Raw genomic sequence first — 17528 nt, forward strand, 5'->3', positions numbered from 1 at the left:
AGCTTTTACCTTTCCCATCCAGGCGACAGAGCCCTTAGACAGACGGACTGCCTCCTGTTGAAAGCAGAACGGCAGGTCGATGCATCGTGGAGAAAAAAGAAAAATTCCGACGCGTCCATTTTTTTTTTTTACTCCTCGTAATAAAAGATGCAAATTAGAGCATGCAAAACACCGCATCTACAGAGCACCTTCTCACAGAACAAGTCAAACGTGCAGAAATAACGATTTTGTAAGTCGGCAAAACGAGCACATCCACGGCGTGTGGCGGAAGGGGGGATTTTGTAAAGATGTGAGAATGCATTAGAATGCAAGAAATGGTGTGATGGCGAGAGGGACTGTTGAGAGAGACAGATCTGCATATGGAAATTAGGTTTAGCCTGCTTTAAATTCTTTTTCATACGGTCCATTATTTTGTATTCATTTGGGCGGAACCCCGACAGTGGGACCGAGGGGGACAAGTGACTTGACAAATCCCGGGGAAAAGTCACGGCACGGAACAGGTGCTTTGGTTCAGTGCTTTTTTGTGAGCAACTGTGTACGCACATACATGCTATGACGATAATGCTCTAAATATTTTTTCATATATCCACATAGTATTGTTTTCCCGAGTCTGTATTTAACATCTGTTATGTAAACTTAATTTCAAGTTAGCGTGTATGTCTTAACAAAGACCGAGAAGAAACTGAATGTAATTATTTTATTTGTTTAATGAGAGAGCTCAGCGCTGTTAGTGGTATACAGAGGAAGTTCAGGTTGCTCTTTAATACAACTCACGATAAATACAGCTGCTGAACCGACTATAAAACAACTACAATTCTAAATATCTTAAAAGCTGCCCGGAGAGACATTGCGACAGAGGAAGCGCTTAGCAGTGAGACCTCTTGTTGTGTGTCTGTCAAAGGATTAGGTTCCTCCCAGTAGGAAACTTCGGACCAATCATCGGGCGTGGAGCGAGTGTGCGCCTGCGTAGTGTGAGCGCGCGGGACCGGCTGAAAACACAAACAGCGATGAATACTGGGAAGTAAAATTCACAAACTACTAAATATACAAGAAGCCGAACTAACAGGTTAGTTCATATTTCATTAACAGTTGTTTTTGGAGGCTTTTCTGTCTTTAGTTTGCCTGTTAAAAATAGTTTTGTTTGACTTAACTGTGCTGTCGTGTCGGCACAACGTATGCTAGAAAGTTAACGCTAGCATTATCATGCATAAAGCGTATAATGTAGATACGTTAAGTGTTAAATTTGCACTTCGTAACTTCTATGAAATGTTTTATACTCTCATGTTGGATCCATTGTGAAGTACTTGTTCGTTGGCTAGCTATATGCAATAACATACATGCCCGTCACTTATACATTCAATAAATTCATTTATGTTGCTCCAAAGATATTTTTTCCCTGCTTTCTGCTCATGTTTCCTTTAAAACTACATCTAATTGTGCACAACTCTGCAAAATTAGATGTAGTTTTGTATGCTCTGCGTTGAGTACCAGTACTTGTATGTAAGTACAAATGTACTGTAAGGTACATTTGTACTTACAAAGTAAAATGCTAAAATATTGCTGTGAAACCCTTTTGTTTAAATTGTATGTGGTAATAAATTATACATCATCCCAGTGTAATTGTGAATAACTTGTTGAATATTTACATATGAACACAGTTTTGCAAACCACTGACAAAAAAGCATTCTCTCAGTATTTTGCGCTGTGATTCCTTTATTTTTTTTTTGGTCATTTCAGGTCAAATTGATTCTGCACTGACACCATGTCAGATGACTTCAGCCAGTCCCTCACCCCGCCAGTTTCCCCATTTGCAGGAGACAGTCTATGTGACCTGGCTCCAGTTCAACCACCGTGTTTCTGCTGCTCTGATGTAAAAGATGATCCCGCTGGAGTACTTTCCACAGAGGGATATGTTGTTAGAGGCTCCTTGAAACGGTATAATTACCTTCTGCCAGCTGACTGTAATCGTACAAAATTGTCTGGCACTATTTTGTGCCTGAGAAATGCTGTCAGTAAGAACAGTCTTTTATAAAATCGGTCATTTTTCTGTGTAATTTATTCAGAGGTCTTTTTTTTTTTACTTATAACACCTCAAATGTAATTCCATTTACCTCCCCTGTGATGTTGTAGCTGCTAAAGTTCCACTAGGAGAAAAGCTTTAAAATCTCACTGCAGTCATTGCATCCACTCCAGGCTACTCTTGCGTCTTGACCCAGCCCCTGCAGAATATGAGACGGACACAGTGGACATCTTTGGCTTCTCCTGGGTGACAGAGACAGCACTGGTGGAATCTACAAAACTACTGTTTGGCCTCTTCAGGTAAGGCATGATGTAAAGCATATGTTATTTCAGTCTGCTTTAACTCTTTACCCTTTGAAAGCCTATTAGAATTAACCTAGGAGCTCTCTTCTGAACTGAGCGGTTGTTTGACGCCTCCTTATAGAAATGACTGGGTGTGTATCGAGAGTTAGTGAGGGTGGTCTTTGCCTATGCAGCTACCTTTGGAAAAACCCTGATACTATTCTAATCATTGTGAAAACCTTTACTGATATGTAATGAAGCAACAAAACATGTTGTTATGGGAAGTCATCAGATATCATCTTTATAAAGGAAAGAGTTAAAATTTGTTGTTTCTACCACTTAATTCTTTTCCACGGCAGCAAAAGTGTGGTCATGAAATCATTCTTTAAAATATTTCATATATATTCCTGATACATTATTGAAAAAGACATCCTTCATATCCATTTACAGGGTCTCTTCTGTTCTGTGTTATGTTTCAGACAACGGATTTACAAGTTGGAGACTTTAGTTAAGTCCAACTCAAATGACTTTGGTAAGTCTGTGTAATCATTAGTCCAACTAACAGTCTTTTAGTTTATTGTCAGTATTTTGTTCGCACAGTAAGCCACTGTTTGCTTACATAGGCATAGTTTGTGTATTAGTTGGATATACAGGTTGTTTATGTGCATTGCTTGTTTATATAATTATCAGAAAAAAGATTTGAAACATTTTTATGCAGGTTCTGTCAACCCCTTTGGAACTTGGATCAGATTTTTAATCCTAGTTAAGGCATATTATGTGAGGACAGAAAATGGTGTGATCAGCTTATCAGCTTGTAGGAGAGTGATAAAAACTAGTTAAATCAAGTGAAGTAAGTGTAGGAATTACCGAGGGCTTCAAATATGTTAACCCTCTCAGGCTCAAATTAAACTTTTTGTTGCTAATGCACAACCAAGTCCTGCAGTGGTACTTCTGAGTAAAAAAACAACAACTCATAAAATATGTATGTGGGGTAATCAGGTTGTTAGTTTTTAACTGTTGCAAATCGGCAACGCCTGCCTTGAGAGGGTTAAAGAATGAAATGTCCATAATAAATAAAAATATTTATTCTGCAAATTAAATCCCATAATTTCCAGAGAGTTGTTTTCTATATATATATTTTTATGAACAATTTGAATGTATTTGATATGTATATATGAGCTGTACAATAGTCATTTTCAGAGTGATCTGATCTCTGATACCGTAGACATATTATGAGTACTACCTACAGCACCCTTTTGATGTTTTAGGTCAATCTGGAAATCTCCACTATAAAGCAGAAGAACTCCGGCAAGAATGTGTTACATTTCTTCAGTATGTCAAAGTCTTTCTACACAGGTAATTTTAACACATTTTCATGTCACACTGGAACTAATAAAAACATGTTAATATATTATGGTGTCATGGAGTTTTTGTTTATTTGAATGTTTGATTGGATACCCCTGTTGCATATGTTCAGATATCTCCAGCCTTCCAGGTCCCTGGATGCAGCTCAGCCACACCCTTACGAAGAGCTGGAGGCTCAGTTCCCCTCTGCTCTTTTGGAGGAACTTTTTGGGATCACTCTCCTCGTAGGACGACTCAAAGACCTGCCTGCTAATGTTCAAAGTGCCTTTGCTATACAGAATCACGGAAAGGTACGGCCAAACGCTAGTTGGTTTGTTTAGATCTAACTTGAGTAGAGATTTAATGTAAGGCATTGATTACAAAGGTGTTAGGGAGCTTAAAAACCGAAGGGAAAAAAAAACCAAAGACAGCATTTAAAACAGATGCAGACAATGTGGGGCTGGCATACCAGAGTACAAAGGCTATATATTATCAACTGAGCATTAGGTTTTATGACTACAGTTTTATCACGCAGCTGATTTTTCTTCTTTTCACATTGAAATGAGAAATCTGTGTTCCTTTTACAGATTTTACCTCCCTCCTGGCATTTGCTACACCTTCATCTAGACATCCATTGGTCAGTTTTGGAGATCCTTCACCTACTTGGTCACAAGATGCAGGGTTTGTGTTTGCAGCAGAATTCTCACCTAGGAAATAACTAAAGAGCTATTGAATTATGATGGAAACAGGCTCTTTGTAATTTTACTCATTCTGTCTTCAGGCCAGGTGGTGTACGCCCACAAGTTTGTGGACCTGACGGGAGAGAACCTGACTGATAGCAGCCTGTTTGACGAACACCTGTGCAGTCTGCTGTGTGACCTTACTGGACTGGCCATGGGCAAATACAGCAAGGTGGGTGGTTCATTTCATCTCACTAGATGCAGCAGTGGTATTTCAGAGTTATGTTTTTAAGCTGAAATTCTAAGTGTTTCTCATATAATTGCCACATTTTGTAGTTGGTTAGCAAAAACTGGATCGAAGCTGCACACAGAAGGCATCGCAATGTGCAACAAAAAACATTTTAGTGTAGAATAAAGCTTTAGTTGGCAACTCACTGTGTTTAATTGATCCTTTTTATTTGTAGGTGAGGCCTACAGAGGCGCTGAGCAGCCATCATTACCTTTGCACCTGCACCAAAGAGTTGTGGGTCCTGCTCATGTACCTTCTGGAACACAGGAATAAAGAGTTGCACACACAGGTAACACACATACACGCATGTTCTGTCACACAGTAAACTTTGATTCTGACAGTATTTAACTAATGTGTGCTCCCTTTAGTCTTTCTGGAGCTACATCAACTCGTTGTTGAGGCCTCTGGTTTTAGGAAAACCTGCTGCTGAGCAGTTCAGTGGCCTCCCCACACACTGTAAGGACCCTCTAGGATTCACATGGTGGCTGGTCACTCATTTATCAATGCTAGGCCAGTATAGTCGGAGCGGCATGCTGGTCCAGAATGAGGTAAGAAACTAATAATTGCAATAATGATACCTAAAGATGTTCCAAATGAACAGAAAAGTGTTTCTATGTAAGATTTTTCTGACATATAAAACTGCAATTTGTTTCATCTTAAACACTAACCCTTTTAACAACAAGGTTTTAACAACAATATATTGTGTTTGTACTTAACCTAATTCCCTCATTTCGTGGGCATTGTCTCAACAAAATGACCAAATGAACCTTGCACTAAATTGGTGTTGTTTACGGCACAACCATGAGACTGCATTAAAGAGCAGAGAGGCAGACTACACTTTCAATACATTGATTCTTGAAGACTATTATGATGAATATAGAATACTGTGAGTTGTTGTTTTTAAGTGTCTCTCATTAATTTATCTTCATCTGCAGAAAAACCTGGGGGATAACTGGACCTTCGTGGATGAGTTGCTCAAATTAACTTGTAAGGTAAGCGCAGTTTCTAGTTGCGATATTCAGTTTTTGAACCCTTTAAAATCATAGTGTTTTTAAATGGTGTGTGTGTGTGTGTGTGTGTGTGTGTGTGTGTGTGTGTGTGTGTGTGTGTGTGTGTGTGTGTGATAACAGGGAGGTCTAGCAGAGGAGCAGTTCAGGATGCATGTCCACTCCTGCCTCAGTCTTTGTCTGATGTGGGAACCGAGCACCAGTGCTGTGTCCACCCTCTGGGATTACTACAGCAAGAATTTGGTAAAATAACATCTGTGGCTTCTCATGAAGTGTATACATTTGATTTGCTGACCAATTTACTACAAGTAACTTACTTTTGTGTCTAACCATCAATTTTTGAAATGTCTTATTTGTTGCTCCTTTATTCACACCATACTTCTAATTCTAAGCATGTCATGCTGCACCCTGGTTAACAAGGGCTCTACAGTTATATATTATGCTCTGTCACTCCTCTTCAGAGTGCCTCATTTACCGTGCCCTGGCTGGGGATTTCTGCCCTGGGCACTTTATGCAAGACACCTTTAGCTCTGTTGGAGCAGGCCCGGAGCTGCTGCTCCCTGCCTCCCCTTCGCTCTCCTGGATACACCCAGCTCTATCGCTCTGCCAACTCCTTCCACATCTTTCTTCGAGTGCTGGCCCTGTGCCTTACACAGGATCGGGCTGGAGGAGTCCCGCAGAGACAGATCAAAGGGAGGTAAGGATGGAGAGAAGGCTGAGAAGCTTTGTAGCTCTCGATCCTTCACATTTTCTTCCACCTTGAAAAGTAGGTTTGACAACCATAACACTATATACTCTATATTGTGGGATTTTGATTTGGAGGCTTTCAGCAGTGATTACTAATCAGGGATAGGCTATATAGATTTCCCCTTCCCACTTGATCTTTAAATGTGTGATGTGTTTAAATGGTGTTTGGATTTGCCTATGTGTAAGCACTCGCTTGCATAAATACACACACAACATGTGTGTTTGCAAACTGTCATGCATTTGAGTCTTGTTTGTGTACGTGCCAGGTGTATCGCAGTCTCCCGGTGCGTCTTTGATATTTACTCAGGCCCACCAGTGGAGCAGGTGTCTCAGGAGTCAACCACCTGCTCTCCAGCAGAGGCCAGACCCAAGAAGCCTCCTACTGATGCACACACAAACACACAGGCTGTGCACCTGCTCCCTAGAGCAGTGACATGGTTTCAGTGTGTGAGGCCGTTGAAGAGAAGAATACAGTGCGTGTTTGAATAGGAAATAAAGAAAAAAAAATAGACAAAGGACAAGAAGCTGATGGATGCATCAGAACCATGTACTGGTCCATCCTATATCCCAGGCCGGCTGGGTGCCAGAGGGAGGCAGCCGTAGATAAATCCGCCTAATGACTTCCCTCTGTCTGGAATGTGCTCTGTAGCACTGCAGACATGGGGGCTAATTAGCTAACGAGCGTGGCGGTTAATTCGCCTTAACGAAGCTGTGTTGGTTTCCAACACGGAGAGAGGGGAGCTTGGGTGGTGGGGGAGCAAGGGGATGTGGGTGGTAGGCAGTCTGGCGACAGCCAGGCTGGGCTGGGACAGGTCCAGATCCCCACCCCCCATCCCCTTCACCTCCCTCCATCTCCCTCCACCAAAACTATCACCACTACCTCCTCCTCCTAAGGAGGCGCGAGGCGTGCCGACTGTATCTCCACAACGCTTCGGCAGCGTTCCCACTCCTGGCTAGGCTCTGCGGGACACCCGCGACGACCACATTAATGGGATCGACTGCAAGCATGTTGCTCTCCAATGCTGGGAGTTAGGAGCATCTGCTTGCCTCCAGAAAAAAAAAGCTGTCCAGAATAAACAAACAGAGAGGTTTGGGAGAACAGGTTGGGAGAACACAGAAAATCCCCTCTGCTATCTCCCAGTGTGCAGCTTATATCCCTGTTACATACTAGCCATTCATCTATTTAAATCTCCCTCCCTGCTCACTCTGACTGTATGCTTCACCACCTTTTCCTTTTATAGTTCTCTGTGGGTGTAACTAAGCTGGTTGTGGTGTTAACCTGGTCTTTCCCAGTTTCCGTCTCATTTTTCTCCACTCCTTTTATACCAGTCATACTTCTTACACTGAGTTTGTCTTGGGATGTGCGCTGTTTGTGTTTTGACCGAAACAGCAGCTCTACTCACCTGTGTGGGCTGCATCTGTATTTTAGGATGGGGAGGGCTAGGGGGCTCCAGCCTTCTGTGTTTTCCTGCCAGGCGAGCAAGCTCTGTGTGTGTGTGCGCATGTGTGTGTGGTTTTATTGATCTCTCTCTGTTGTTGCAGTAAATTGGTTTGGCTGTAGAGAGAGGGACTGAGCGCCTACTGCTGTGTGTCTGAGTGTCTCTGACATTTAACATGATCTTTAAAGGCATTTCTCCACAGTGCCCGCAGGATCTAACAGCGTGCTGGGTGGTTCTCTATTCTTACTCACTCTCTTGCTTTTTCCTTTCTCTCTCACCCACATAGGCTGGGGAGCCCAGCCTCTCCCCCTGGAGCTGAGAAGGTGATGGAGGCAGGTGGTGGGGTGCACTACAGGGGTGGAAAGTTCAGTTAGTCAGCGTTTAAAGTCAGGGGGTTTCAGAAGAACAAATCATTTCTAATGAGTTGGATAGTGGAAGTAAAGAAAAAAGTGAAATAGGATAATAATCTAAAAATAAACAATGCAACCATTTGTTTCTTTGTCTTGTGTGACATGATGCTGTCCATCTCTTGTGGCATACCTGAAAACCTTTGTCCTTCCTCTTTCTTTCTTACTTTGGTCTCTGTGTGTCCAGGATTTACTCTAAGTTCTCCCCAAAGAAGATGCAGGAGCTGTCAGAAGCAGGTCTCATGAACTTTCTGCTGCTGTTTCTGGTAGTGGCCCGGCAGGCAGACCTGGAGGATGTGGCCAGCAGAGCTTGTGAGCTGCTTGGCTTTCTGCCCTCTAACTGTCCTCTTGGACACCGCACACTAATCTGGAGAGGGCAGCTGTCGATGGTGTTGCTATTCCAGGTATATTTGTTTACCATAACATAAAAAAAGATTTTAATTAAAAATAACAAAACTGACGGACCATCGTGTGTTTGCTCCAGGAGCGGGGTCTGGATGTTGGAGCTCAGGCTAGCCTGCTGGCTTCCTCCTTTAACGAGACAGCCAAAGAGTTCTACAACAAAACCACAGAGGTCTCACGCAGGCTTGCCCTATGGGGGCCACTTGGGTCCTACCTGGAGGGTGTGGCCGAGGTGTTTGAGACCAGCACCACTCTCAGCCTATCAGAGGAAAAGCTACTCGGTGACGGGTTCAATTGGTTGCTGCCTGCCTGCCGCCAGTCCGAGCTGAATTCTGCCCTGGGTTTTCTGCAGATCGTCCTTGCGCAGCTCAGGTGAGAGAGCAGGTGTAAATATTCACCAGCTCCCAGGTATCTCTTACTTCTCCTCAGTTTCCCTCATTCTTTCATCATTCACTGATAGCTACTCCCTCACAGATAGTAGACACATCCAGACAAATGTTTTCTGGCAAAGGCCAAGCTAAGCTTTTATTAAAATCTGATAAGTCTCTACGGAAGAAGAGAGTGATCTCTTCTGCTCTCCCCATCCCATCCCAGAGTCCACTCACTTCTCATACTGACAATAAGAGGATTGTGCTGTCAGCAGGAATGGGTGTCTGTAAAAAGCCTGTGTAGCACTGAGGCCCCAGTTAGTCTCAGGAGGACCAGTGGCTCCGGGTCACCCTAACCAGGTGCTGCAGTAGCCCTGATTAGAATTACGGGCCCAGGGGACCCTCTTTGGACCCTCCTGTCTTTATGAGGACGGCAGCAATGCTGTGGGTGTGTTGAGAGACAGTGGTCAGTAGGGCACCAGAATGAGTTCAGCTGTAGGACAGGGGTGTTCGTTACATGAACAACCCCAGCTGAAGGTCAGAGAGCCACATCTGAAACGCACTCTGTTTATGGGAGGTAGAGATGGAACAGAGGCCACAGTGGACAGATATCAGACAGTGAGGAAAGACGTGTATATTTTACACGCTAATCTGGTGTTATTTAGAAGAGTCAGTTTGTTTGCAACCTATTATGTTTGTAATAGCTCTGAACAACAATTAAAGCGGCTTCTTATAATTGCATGGATGAATTAATTTTAAGTGTTTCATGCTCCTAAGTTACACCAGTATGCTGTGCAAAGGCATTAAAGTCTTTGACAACAACTATATATTGGGAAAAAATGCCTATTTTGAATTTATGACCATGTGGCCATTATAAACTCAAAATTAACTTATCTTTGAGCTTTGTTGTGGCCTTCACCAGCTGCTAGGTGAAATGGTTTCTCTTTGGTTGCTTTACCTTTGTATGTGCTCCACTTAGTTGTTAGAGTTCTCAATTGGTAGCATCCAGACTATTTTATCAAAAAAGTTGCTGCTTGCAGCTCCTGGAAACCAGGCTAGTGAGGTTTGTTTTGAAAAAAATCCTACAGAGTTTTGGTGATGGTTTCCTGTGGCTCCATCACTAAAGGTGAAAACTAAGTGAACATTTATTAGCAAATGTATTCAGTGCACACAATGTGCTGTCCATTTTATGTCAAAGTAATGAGGTTTGATACGCAGCTTTGTTGAGTATATATCTGATTTTTCAATATACCCCTAGATATATATTGTTTCTGGAGTTTTGTAGCACTCAGAGTGTTACTACGTCTTTATGCTTACGCTACTTTGAAAAGGTTAATAAATGATCTGAAACCTCAGAAAAAGGGCATTGTAAAATTAAGTGTTACCGAGCCCTCTTGCTGTTTCATGTAGGTGTATGATTGCTTTAATTCTCCAGTGTGCACTACCATCCTCTCAGCACACACAAACCTACACAACTGTCCACACCCCCAAAGTGAAACACTAACCGAGGTGTACTCGTTTCTTATTTCAGTGCCAGCCCCTTGTAACACAGTATCTCGTTAGCTTTGCTAATTCCCAGACTTCCCATCTCAGATCTTGGGGTTGAAGGGCACACATTTGCACATTAATGGCCAAGGAGTGAGAGGAGAAGAAGAGAACTCTCAGAGGCCCTCTGTGTTATGGCCTGGACCACCATGACCCATTTAACCAAATAAAAAAAAAAATTAAAATACCGTGCTCTCTCTCTTTCCAATTCGTGCCGCCAAATTAAATATAATTCTTCGGCCTGGCAATTTTCGGTATCTCTTTGTGATTAATGCCTTTTCTGTGACACAATTAATGGGCAATTATGTAGCCTGGCAAATTTAGTGTGTGCATCATTATGTCTATTAAGAGCCATGTGGAATCTGCACACATTATGAGAATTATTCTGCCAATGGTTGAGGCGGCGTAGGGTCCGAACATTCACTCTTGATAGCCATCGTCATGGTGCTGAGGCAAGAAGCCAGTAACAGGCATAATTCCTCAATTTTATTTCTTCCCATGACCCTCCGCTGTAGGAGGATGGGGGTGACGCTGGTTGATGAGGTGAGCTGGCATTGGCACAGTCTGTTGGATCTGTTTTTGGCACAAACAATTAATCCCCATCTCCTTGGCTTGATAAAATACAAGCCTTCCTGTGAAGCTTTTTCCTTTGTGAGCATTAAGACCTTTTAGCGGATTTTGATTCCTCCCCCCCTCCGATAGTCAAGGACAACTACTGTCAAGTGTCTTCTTATAAAGGAAAAAAACACCTTTACATTAGATACAAATGTGAGGACAAAGTAAGGAAACAGGGGACGTGGAGTTAATTCCATGTATGCCCATGTGTGCGTCTGATGTATTTGTCTGCCTGGCATTGTTAGGATGCTACTTTTTTTTTTATGTCTTTACAGTGAAGGCAGCTGGGGGAAGGGTTACTTTGGTCCCTAGTGGTATGTAACGGTGTGTGTATGTGTTTGTGTGTACATGTGAGGAGGATTAAGTGGGGTCTCTGACGATGTCTTGTACAATGAGGGTTGATGGGTGTGAAAGGCCTATTCCGCAGTAGTAACGAGGCTAATGAATTCAGACTCTAATCGATTGTCTCAGCTCTCTCTGGATTAGATGCAACCTTGCTGGAAGGGAAGGCACCATTGAGGTGTGTGTGAGTGTGTGCGTGTGTGTATGTAATATAGTAACAGAGTAGAGTGTGTGGTTAAGGATAGGATAGAAGGGGGCTGCTAGTTCCTCTATCTTTTGCTTCTTCCCCACCTCATCTTAGCCCCCGCTTCCCTACACCCTCATCCGGGTGAATGAGGGGGACAGAAGGATCATCTCCCGTCTAAATGAGATTACAGCTCCTTCAGCTGCTTATCTGGGCTAATGCCAGCCACTGTGGGGCTGCCGTAGCGGCTGGGGCCAGGGCCAGGGATGAGCCAGAAGAGCCAAAGTATAGTCTGTGTACAGGGGATCAGTATTAGGCTCCACTCTATGCCTATAATATCCTCCTCTCCTTCCTCACACCTACCTCCACCCCGCTTTGCTCCACACTGCAGCGCACCACTGCACCCAGTAATCCCCCAGGAGAGAAGAGAGGGAAAACATATGAAGGAGGAGTGAAAGAGAGGAACTGTGGAGCAAAAGGATTTGAGAAAGTAGGGGAGGGGGGAGGGGGGGGGGTTGTACACAAGAGGGAGCACTGAGTTTGGATTTTGCATTGGATAGATTTGTTTATCTGTTCTCGCTTTCTGTGTGTCTGTGTCCTTCCAGACGAGTCCATCAGCGCAGTGACCAGTCAGCTCCCACCCTGTCCTGGGTTCCTGCTACCACCAGTGTGGTGAAAGAGCGCCACCTAGCGGTAGCAGCTGCTCTCTGGGCTCACTTCTTCCCCTTTCTGCACAGCCTACGTCTTTCTCAGACACCTCCAGCACAGCTTGCAGATGCAGCTGCAGGTCAGTAAGACCCAGTGGAAGGAAAGGTGGGAGAGCAAGATTTCTGGGCATCCTCATACAAAAGAAAACTGATGTAGCTATTTTAAATGAAAGAAATTTGAGGGGAAAATATGGCTTTACGAGTGAAAAGGTAGAACTGGAAAGGACACAAAAATTTAAAGATCATAGTAAAGAGAAGACATTAATGACTTTGAGCGCTATACGTATCATCATCCAACTAACTGAGACAACACTGAACTATTTTCATTTTCCTCAGGTTTCACCCTGCTCGCCTTTGATCTACCCACTTCGGCACCCCAGGACCTTCAACCAAATTCAGTTCAGTCCATCATGCAATACTTTGGGTGGGATGACATGGTTCACCCACTCTTGGTAACTCGCTATCTTTCCCATCTTCTTCAAAACAGGTAAGCTTTGACCTTTGAATCCAATCCCACCCCCCAGTCTTCTCTGTCCCAAAACATTTTCATTTGACTCACCTGATGCTTTTACATCAGGTGAGTCCGATGAGAATGATGTTCTCCTCTTTTCCTGTTAGTTATCAAGCTTCATCATTGTGTAACGCACTTAAAAAAAAACGTTTTCCATAACTTCTGCAGGTACATTACACCGTCTCTAATTAATAAATGAAGCACAGGGTGTCCTTGTATAGTGAAGATGGTTATTAATAAATAAAAATGCATTCATGCCTTTATACAGAAGGTAAAAGCTTCAAAATTACACTCAAGAGTAGAAGAATGATTATTATTTCAACCACAGACATCTTTTCAGACGGTGCCAAGTGATACTAAAGCTGCAGTAGGAAAAAAAAAAACATCCAAAAGTTTAAAAAAAAACCTCCATCTGCAGCTCCAAGTCCCTCCCATCACATAAGCGCTGACATGTGCATGTGCTTCATATGCTTACAACACAAGCTGTTAGAGGCTCTAACAAGCTACATAAACATGAAATGGAATTGGCTGCAGCAATGAGCCTTTGGCTAAGGTTAACAGAGGGCTAAACCATTAGGAAGATTCAACATGGCCACTTGTGGCGTGCTTAATGGAAATTCTACCTGCACAGCCTGAAACCACTACAACAAAGACAGATTAGATATTACAGGAATGCGTCTAGCAAAGACAGAGATGCTGAAACACCAATCAGAATAGCCTGCTGTGGTTTGAAATTAGTTCCCTAGTTAAAATTGCAGACATCTGGAATATTATCTGGCCATCAGCTGCACATCCTTCTCCACCAGTCCAGCAAGATGGAGAAAGAAAACGAGCCACAAGCTAAAATAATATCCATGAACCAAAATGTTAATAGACCACAGCCTTACCTACTGAGCTGTCTGGGCACTGTTTATTAATGAAAGAGAGGCAGGAAGATTATTATGCAATAAGGAGGTGGTGTGTTTTGTATGGGCAACTGCCAGTACCTGACCCTTCAACTGCAAGATACCAAAGTGATCCTTTTTAGAAGTTTTTTTTCTGACAAGCTTATCTTTCTTATTTTGTGCGGGTTGCTTTAAAGTGATTGCACAAGCTGCAAAGTAGAATTTGCTTCCATTGAATTAGGCTTTCCACCATTTGAAAAGATGTGCATTAGTTGTACAGTCAATAGAAACCGCCTCGCCCCCCACCCACCCTGCCCCACACATCTCCAAACAGACTTGTGATCAGGTTCTTGCTGTCTCTTCTCTTTCGCAGTGAGCTGGTGTCCTCTCTGAGTGGAGATCCTGGCGTTGCTGTGTCTGGTTCTGCACAAAGCCTGTCAGTGAGGGCCTGGGTCAGATGTGTTCTACAGCAGCACCTTCACAAGAACCCAGATGGCACTGACAGCAGAACAGGTAACAATACTCAACAGCAGTTTTCAACCTATTCTTTAAGTAAAAAAGGAAGTGTTTACATTAATGTGAACTTCGTTATCATTTGAATAACCAGTGTTTGTGTTTTTGCATTCGTCAGCCCGGGCTGTGGAACAACAGTTGTGTGAATTGACCCGGCTTGTGCTGAGGCTTTCCGAGGTGGAGAGGCTTCTGCAGAGAGCCAACCTTAATCCCACAGCAACCAGGCCAGAGCCGACTGCAGCCCTGGAGATGTTTGTCAAGGTAACATACGCACACAGGTGACAAACACACTGGGGAATAATTCTGTCTTTGTGTATTTTGAAATTTTACAGCAAGTTAGTTATGAGAGAACTCAGGTCGGCTTTGTGTCCAAGTAAAATTAAAAATCGTCTGTGAACCCTCATCAGCGTGTGTTTCTATGTGTTTCACATGGTGTTAGGCTGTAGGCAGTGTGTACAGTGGACTGAAGGTTTTGTCTGAGCGTTCAGCCATGGTGACCACAGCCCTAGACTACATTGGTGACATCCTGAAGCACATTAAACCGTCTCTCGTCAGCAAGAACCAAGAGGGAATACAGCTAGCATACTGGGCTGTTGGTAGGTGCAAAGCTTATCAATTTCAAACGCATCACAGAATACACACAGAATATACTGTGTATATAGTCCACGACTGGGCAAGAAATTATTGGAATTGCGTATGAGAGTACAAGACTCTTTTCTCTGTGACCAGGCTGCATTGTGAAGCACTGGAGCCCCCTGCTGGCCACATCAAAAGCACAACAGCTGTTGTTCCGCATTGTGGATGGGCTGCTGCTTCCCCACAACCTCACACACCAAGACAAAGCTCTCAGAGACAGTCTGCCTTTGTATATACAGGTAGGGACAAATGTATAATATAGACACACATTGTCCAAACACACAGCCGTTACATTAAAGAAAGAAACCTGGCTATTTTGATAAAGACCCTTCCATTTATCGTCTTCCAGGGTCTGTCTGTGGCCTCTAGTGTGTCTCAGTCCCAGGGGGCTTACCTGAAGCAGCAACTACGTTCTGTAACTCGCAGATATTTGGACCATTTCCTTCCTGCCTCGCCTTCTGTGGGCATTATTGCCAACCACCCGGTGCTTCTAGGTGCCTGCGAGGCCAACCCAACCAGCCGTGGAGCTGCCCTGAGGAGACTCATCCTAGAGGTTCTTTGGTAGGTCTGCAGAACCATGAAAAGAATTTGCCTGTCATGATCCAGCATTGACCTGAATTTCATGTTCACTTAATTTCTGAATGTGATTCCTGTTTAATCAAAAACTCTCTCAGGAATGACTGAAAACTCCAAACGCCCCAAAGGCTCTCTTACCTTTATTATCAAGGACTCATGTACATCATTTCCTTTTTTCACCATGTGTCTACATAAACAGCCACTTAAAGTTACTAGAAATACCTCTGCTTGTGTTTGCAGTGAGAACTTCCTGCAGTTCAAAGGTCACGCCCCCCCTCCTCGTCTGGCATCCATCCTGATGTTCCTGTTGGAGCTTCTGAGACGAAATGGTGACTCAGACCCCTCCCTACTCACCGTGCCCCTCCCCTCTCTGCTGCGCTGCATTATGCTGGTCAACGAGCCACAGGGTAAGATTGACAATCTGAATCTTAAATAGTTTTACAAGCCAAGTTTTAATATAGCAGTCCTCCACTACCTCACTGTTTCTCTGTCTGCAGCTTAAGTATAAAATTATATAATCATGAGATCTAACAATCCAGAAGTTGGTATAAAAAGAGAGCGTCTGGCTTTCCATATGATCACAGTTCACTGAGTACAAGCAATGTAATGATGTTCCAGAGCAGAGGAATATGGACAGTGCGACATTAGTGGCATAAACGAATAAAGTTGTAATCCAGCAGCTGTTCCCCGTGTGAGAAAGTGCCAAATTCTACTCAAAAACTCTTGTTATGTAGATTAGGAGTTGTTGTAATGACTTGCAGTACTCAGATCTTCTGTTAACTCTACATTTTACTGCAGTTTTGATTGATTGAAGTAGAAGTTAAAGTCATTTTTTATATAACAGTGTCATTTAAGTGGATTCACTTCATTTCAGACTGATGCATTATATAATCAACACTTTCCAGCCCGTCTCTATTGATGTGATTGTGAAGTGATTTTTATTTTTTTATTTTGGATGTGCAGTAAGGAAGACGAGCACAGATGCCTTACAGCTTGTAGTTGAGCGGTGTGGTGCCGCATCTACAGAGAGACCATGCGACCAGATGATCACAGTCTTACGGTAACTGAATGTTTGTAGCAATAAATACTGTATGCAATATTCAACTGTGTAAGATCATTTGAAGTGTACACATTATTCATAGACAGTAATTATAGATCATCATCAAATTACAGCCTCTTTTATCCATCATTTTTATTCATTTATTTATTTATTATGCCTACCATCTCGATGCTCTTAGGTCGTTTGTGGAGGAGAACGAGGGAGTCTACGACAGGCAGATATACTGCATCTTGGAGACTGTGGCTGTTTTAGATCCCACTGTGGTTCAAGCTCTTATCCCCAACCTGTCTCTCAGTCTGAGAAACACTGAGCACAAAAGAGGACTGGGCAAGAACATCGCCTTGAGGTGAGCAAGCACATGAATCACACCCTGGAAGCCATGTAGACGGCATTCATCACTTTAAACTATTTTTAAGTTGTCTAGACAATAAGCGCTGCAGTTGCATACAGAACAAGAAATATTCAGCAGCTCTGTGACTTACAGAATGTGCCACATTTGTTTGTGTAACAGGAGTGCATATGTGAAGTTGCTGGGTCTCCTTGGGGAAAGTGGGCAAGCTGAAATAACCAGTCTGGAAAGCGAGTGACAAAAAAAATCCAGTAAAGAGAGACCTCTTCCAGACCCCTCCAAGAATCTCTTCTTATCATGTAGTATTTTCATTTTTGTCAATTTCCCTTAAAAAATGAGGATACCTTAGAAATTCTGTTTAATTTATCTTTAGCATAATCTGTAATATTCTTAAAACCTCAAATGCAGTTGTAAAAAAGCACAGAAAAGATTTGTAGAAGGGAAAAAATATACAAATGGGCATGTTCCTATCATGGATTAAAAGCTTAATATTACCTGCCTGTAGATATGTACATATTGTCCAAAAAAGAAAAAAGTGCAGCTTTGCATCTCAAGAGATTCACTGTTACTGAATGAAAAATGTGACAATAAATGTGAATGTGGCCACACGCCAGCATCCCCA

General features: G+C 42.9%; 2 protein-coding genes across 3 annotated transcripts in view; one reads left to right on the forward strand and one right to left on the reverse strand.

The window, feature by feature from the left end:
- The window catches only part of LOC102288865 (furin), a 208697-nt gene extending 208209 nt beyond the window's left edge, over positions 1 to 488 (reverse strand). For both annotated transcript variants that reach the window (XM_014334224.2, XM_042221864.1), the window contains exon 1: positions 10 to 488. The gene's annotated coding sequence lies outside the window, so the exon portion shown is untranslated. The remainder of the gene's footprint in view (positions 1 to 9) is intronic.
- Positions 489 to 908: 420 nt separating this feature from the next.
- Positions 909 to 17514, forward strand: mms22l (MMS22-like, DNA repair protein). The gene is made up of 26 exons (XM_005924265.3): positions 909 to 1066; positions 1738 to 1935; positions 2194 to 2319; positions 2781 to 2833; positions 3570 to 3657; positions 3779 to 3956; positions 4233 to 4326; positions 4427 to 4557; positions 4790 to 4903; positions 4983 to 5162; positions 5550 to 5606; positions 5745 to 5864; positions 6083 to 6318; positions 8402 to 8618; positions 8699 to 8988; positions 12276 to 12457; positions 12714 to 12864; positions 14146 to 14285; positions 14404 to 14546; positions 14725 to 14881; positions 15015 to 15160; positions 15271 to 15482; positions 15738 to 15904; positions 16461 to 16557; positions 16736 to 16903; positions 17069 to 17514. The coding sequence occupies exons 2-26, from the start codon at positions 1763 to 1765 to the stop codon at positions 17142 to 17144; spliced, it is 3696 nt and encodes a 1231-aa protein (XP_005924327.1). The 5' UTR covers positions 909 to 1066; positions 1738 to 1762; the 3' UTR covers positions 17145 to 17514.
- The last annotated feature ends 14 nt before the right edge of the window (positions 17515 to 17528 follow it).

Source organism: Haplochromis burtoni, unplaced genomic scaffold, assembly GCF_018398535.1.
Source record: "Haplochromis burtoni strain Fernald_Lab_line unplaced genomic scaffold, NCSU_Asbu1 Contig_76, whole genome shotgun sequence".
Taxonomy (NCBI): Eukaryota; Metazoa; Chordata; class Actinopteri; order Cichliformes; family Cichlidae; genus Haplochromis; species Haplochromis burtoni.

Coding starts and splice junctions, on each gene's coding strand:
- mms22l (XM_005924265.3), top strand. CDS start 1,763: ATGTCAGATGACTTCAGCCAGTCCCTCACCCCGCCAGTTTCCCCATTT. Junction 3,957..4,232: donor CTATACAGAATCACGGAAAG/GTACGGCCAAAC, acceptor TTCCTTTTACAG/ATTTTACCTCCCTCCTGGCA. Junction 16,558..16,735: donor CAGATGATCACAGTCTTACG/GTAACTGAATGT, acceptor CGATGCTCTTAG/GTCGTTTGTGGAGGAGAACG.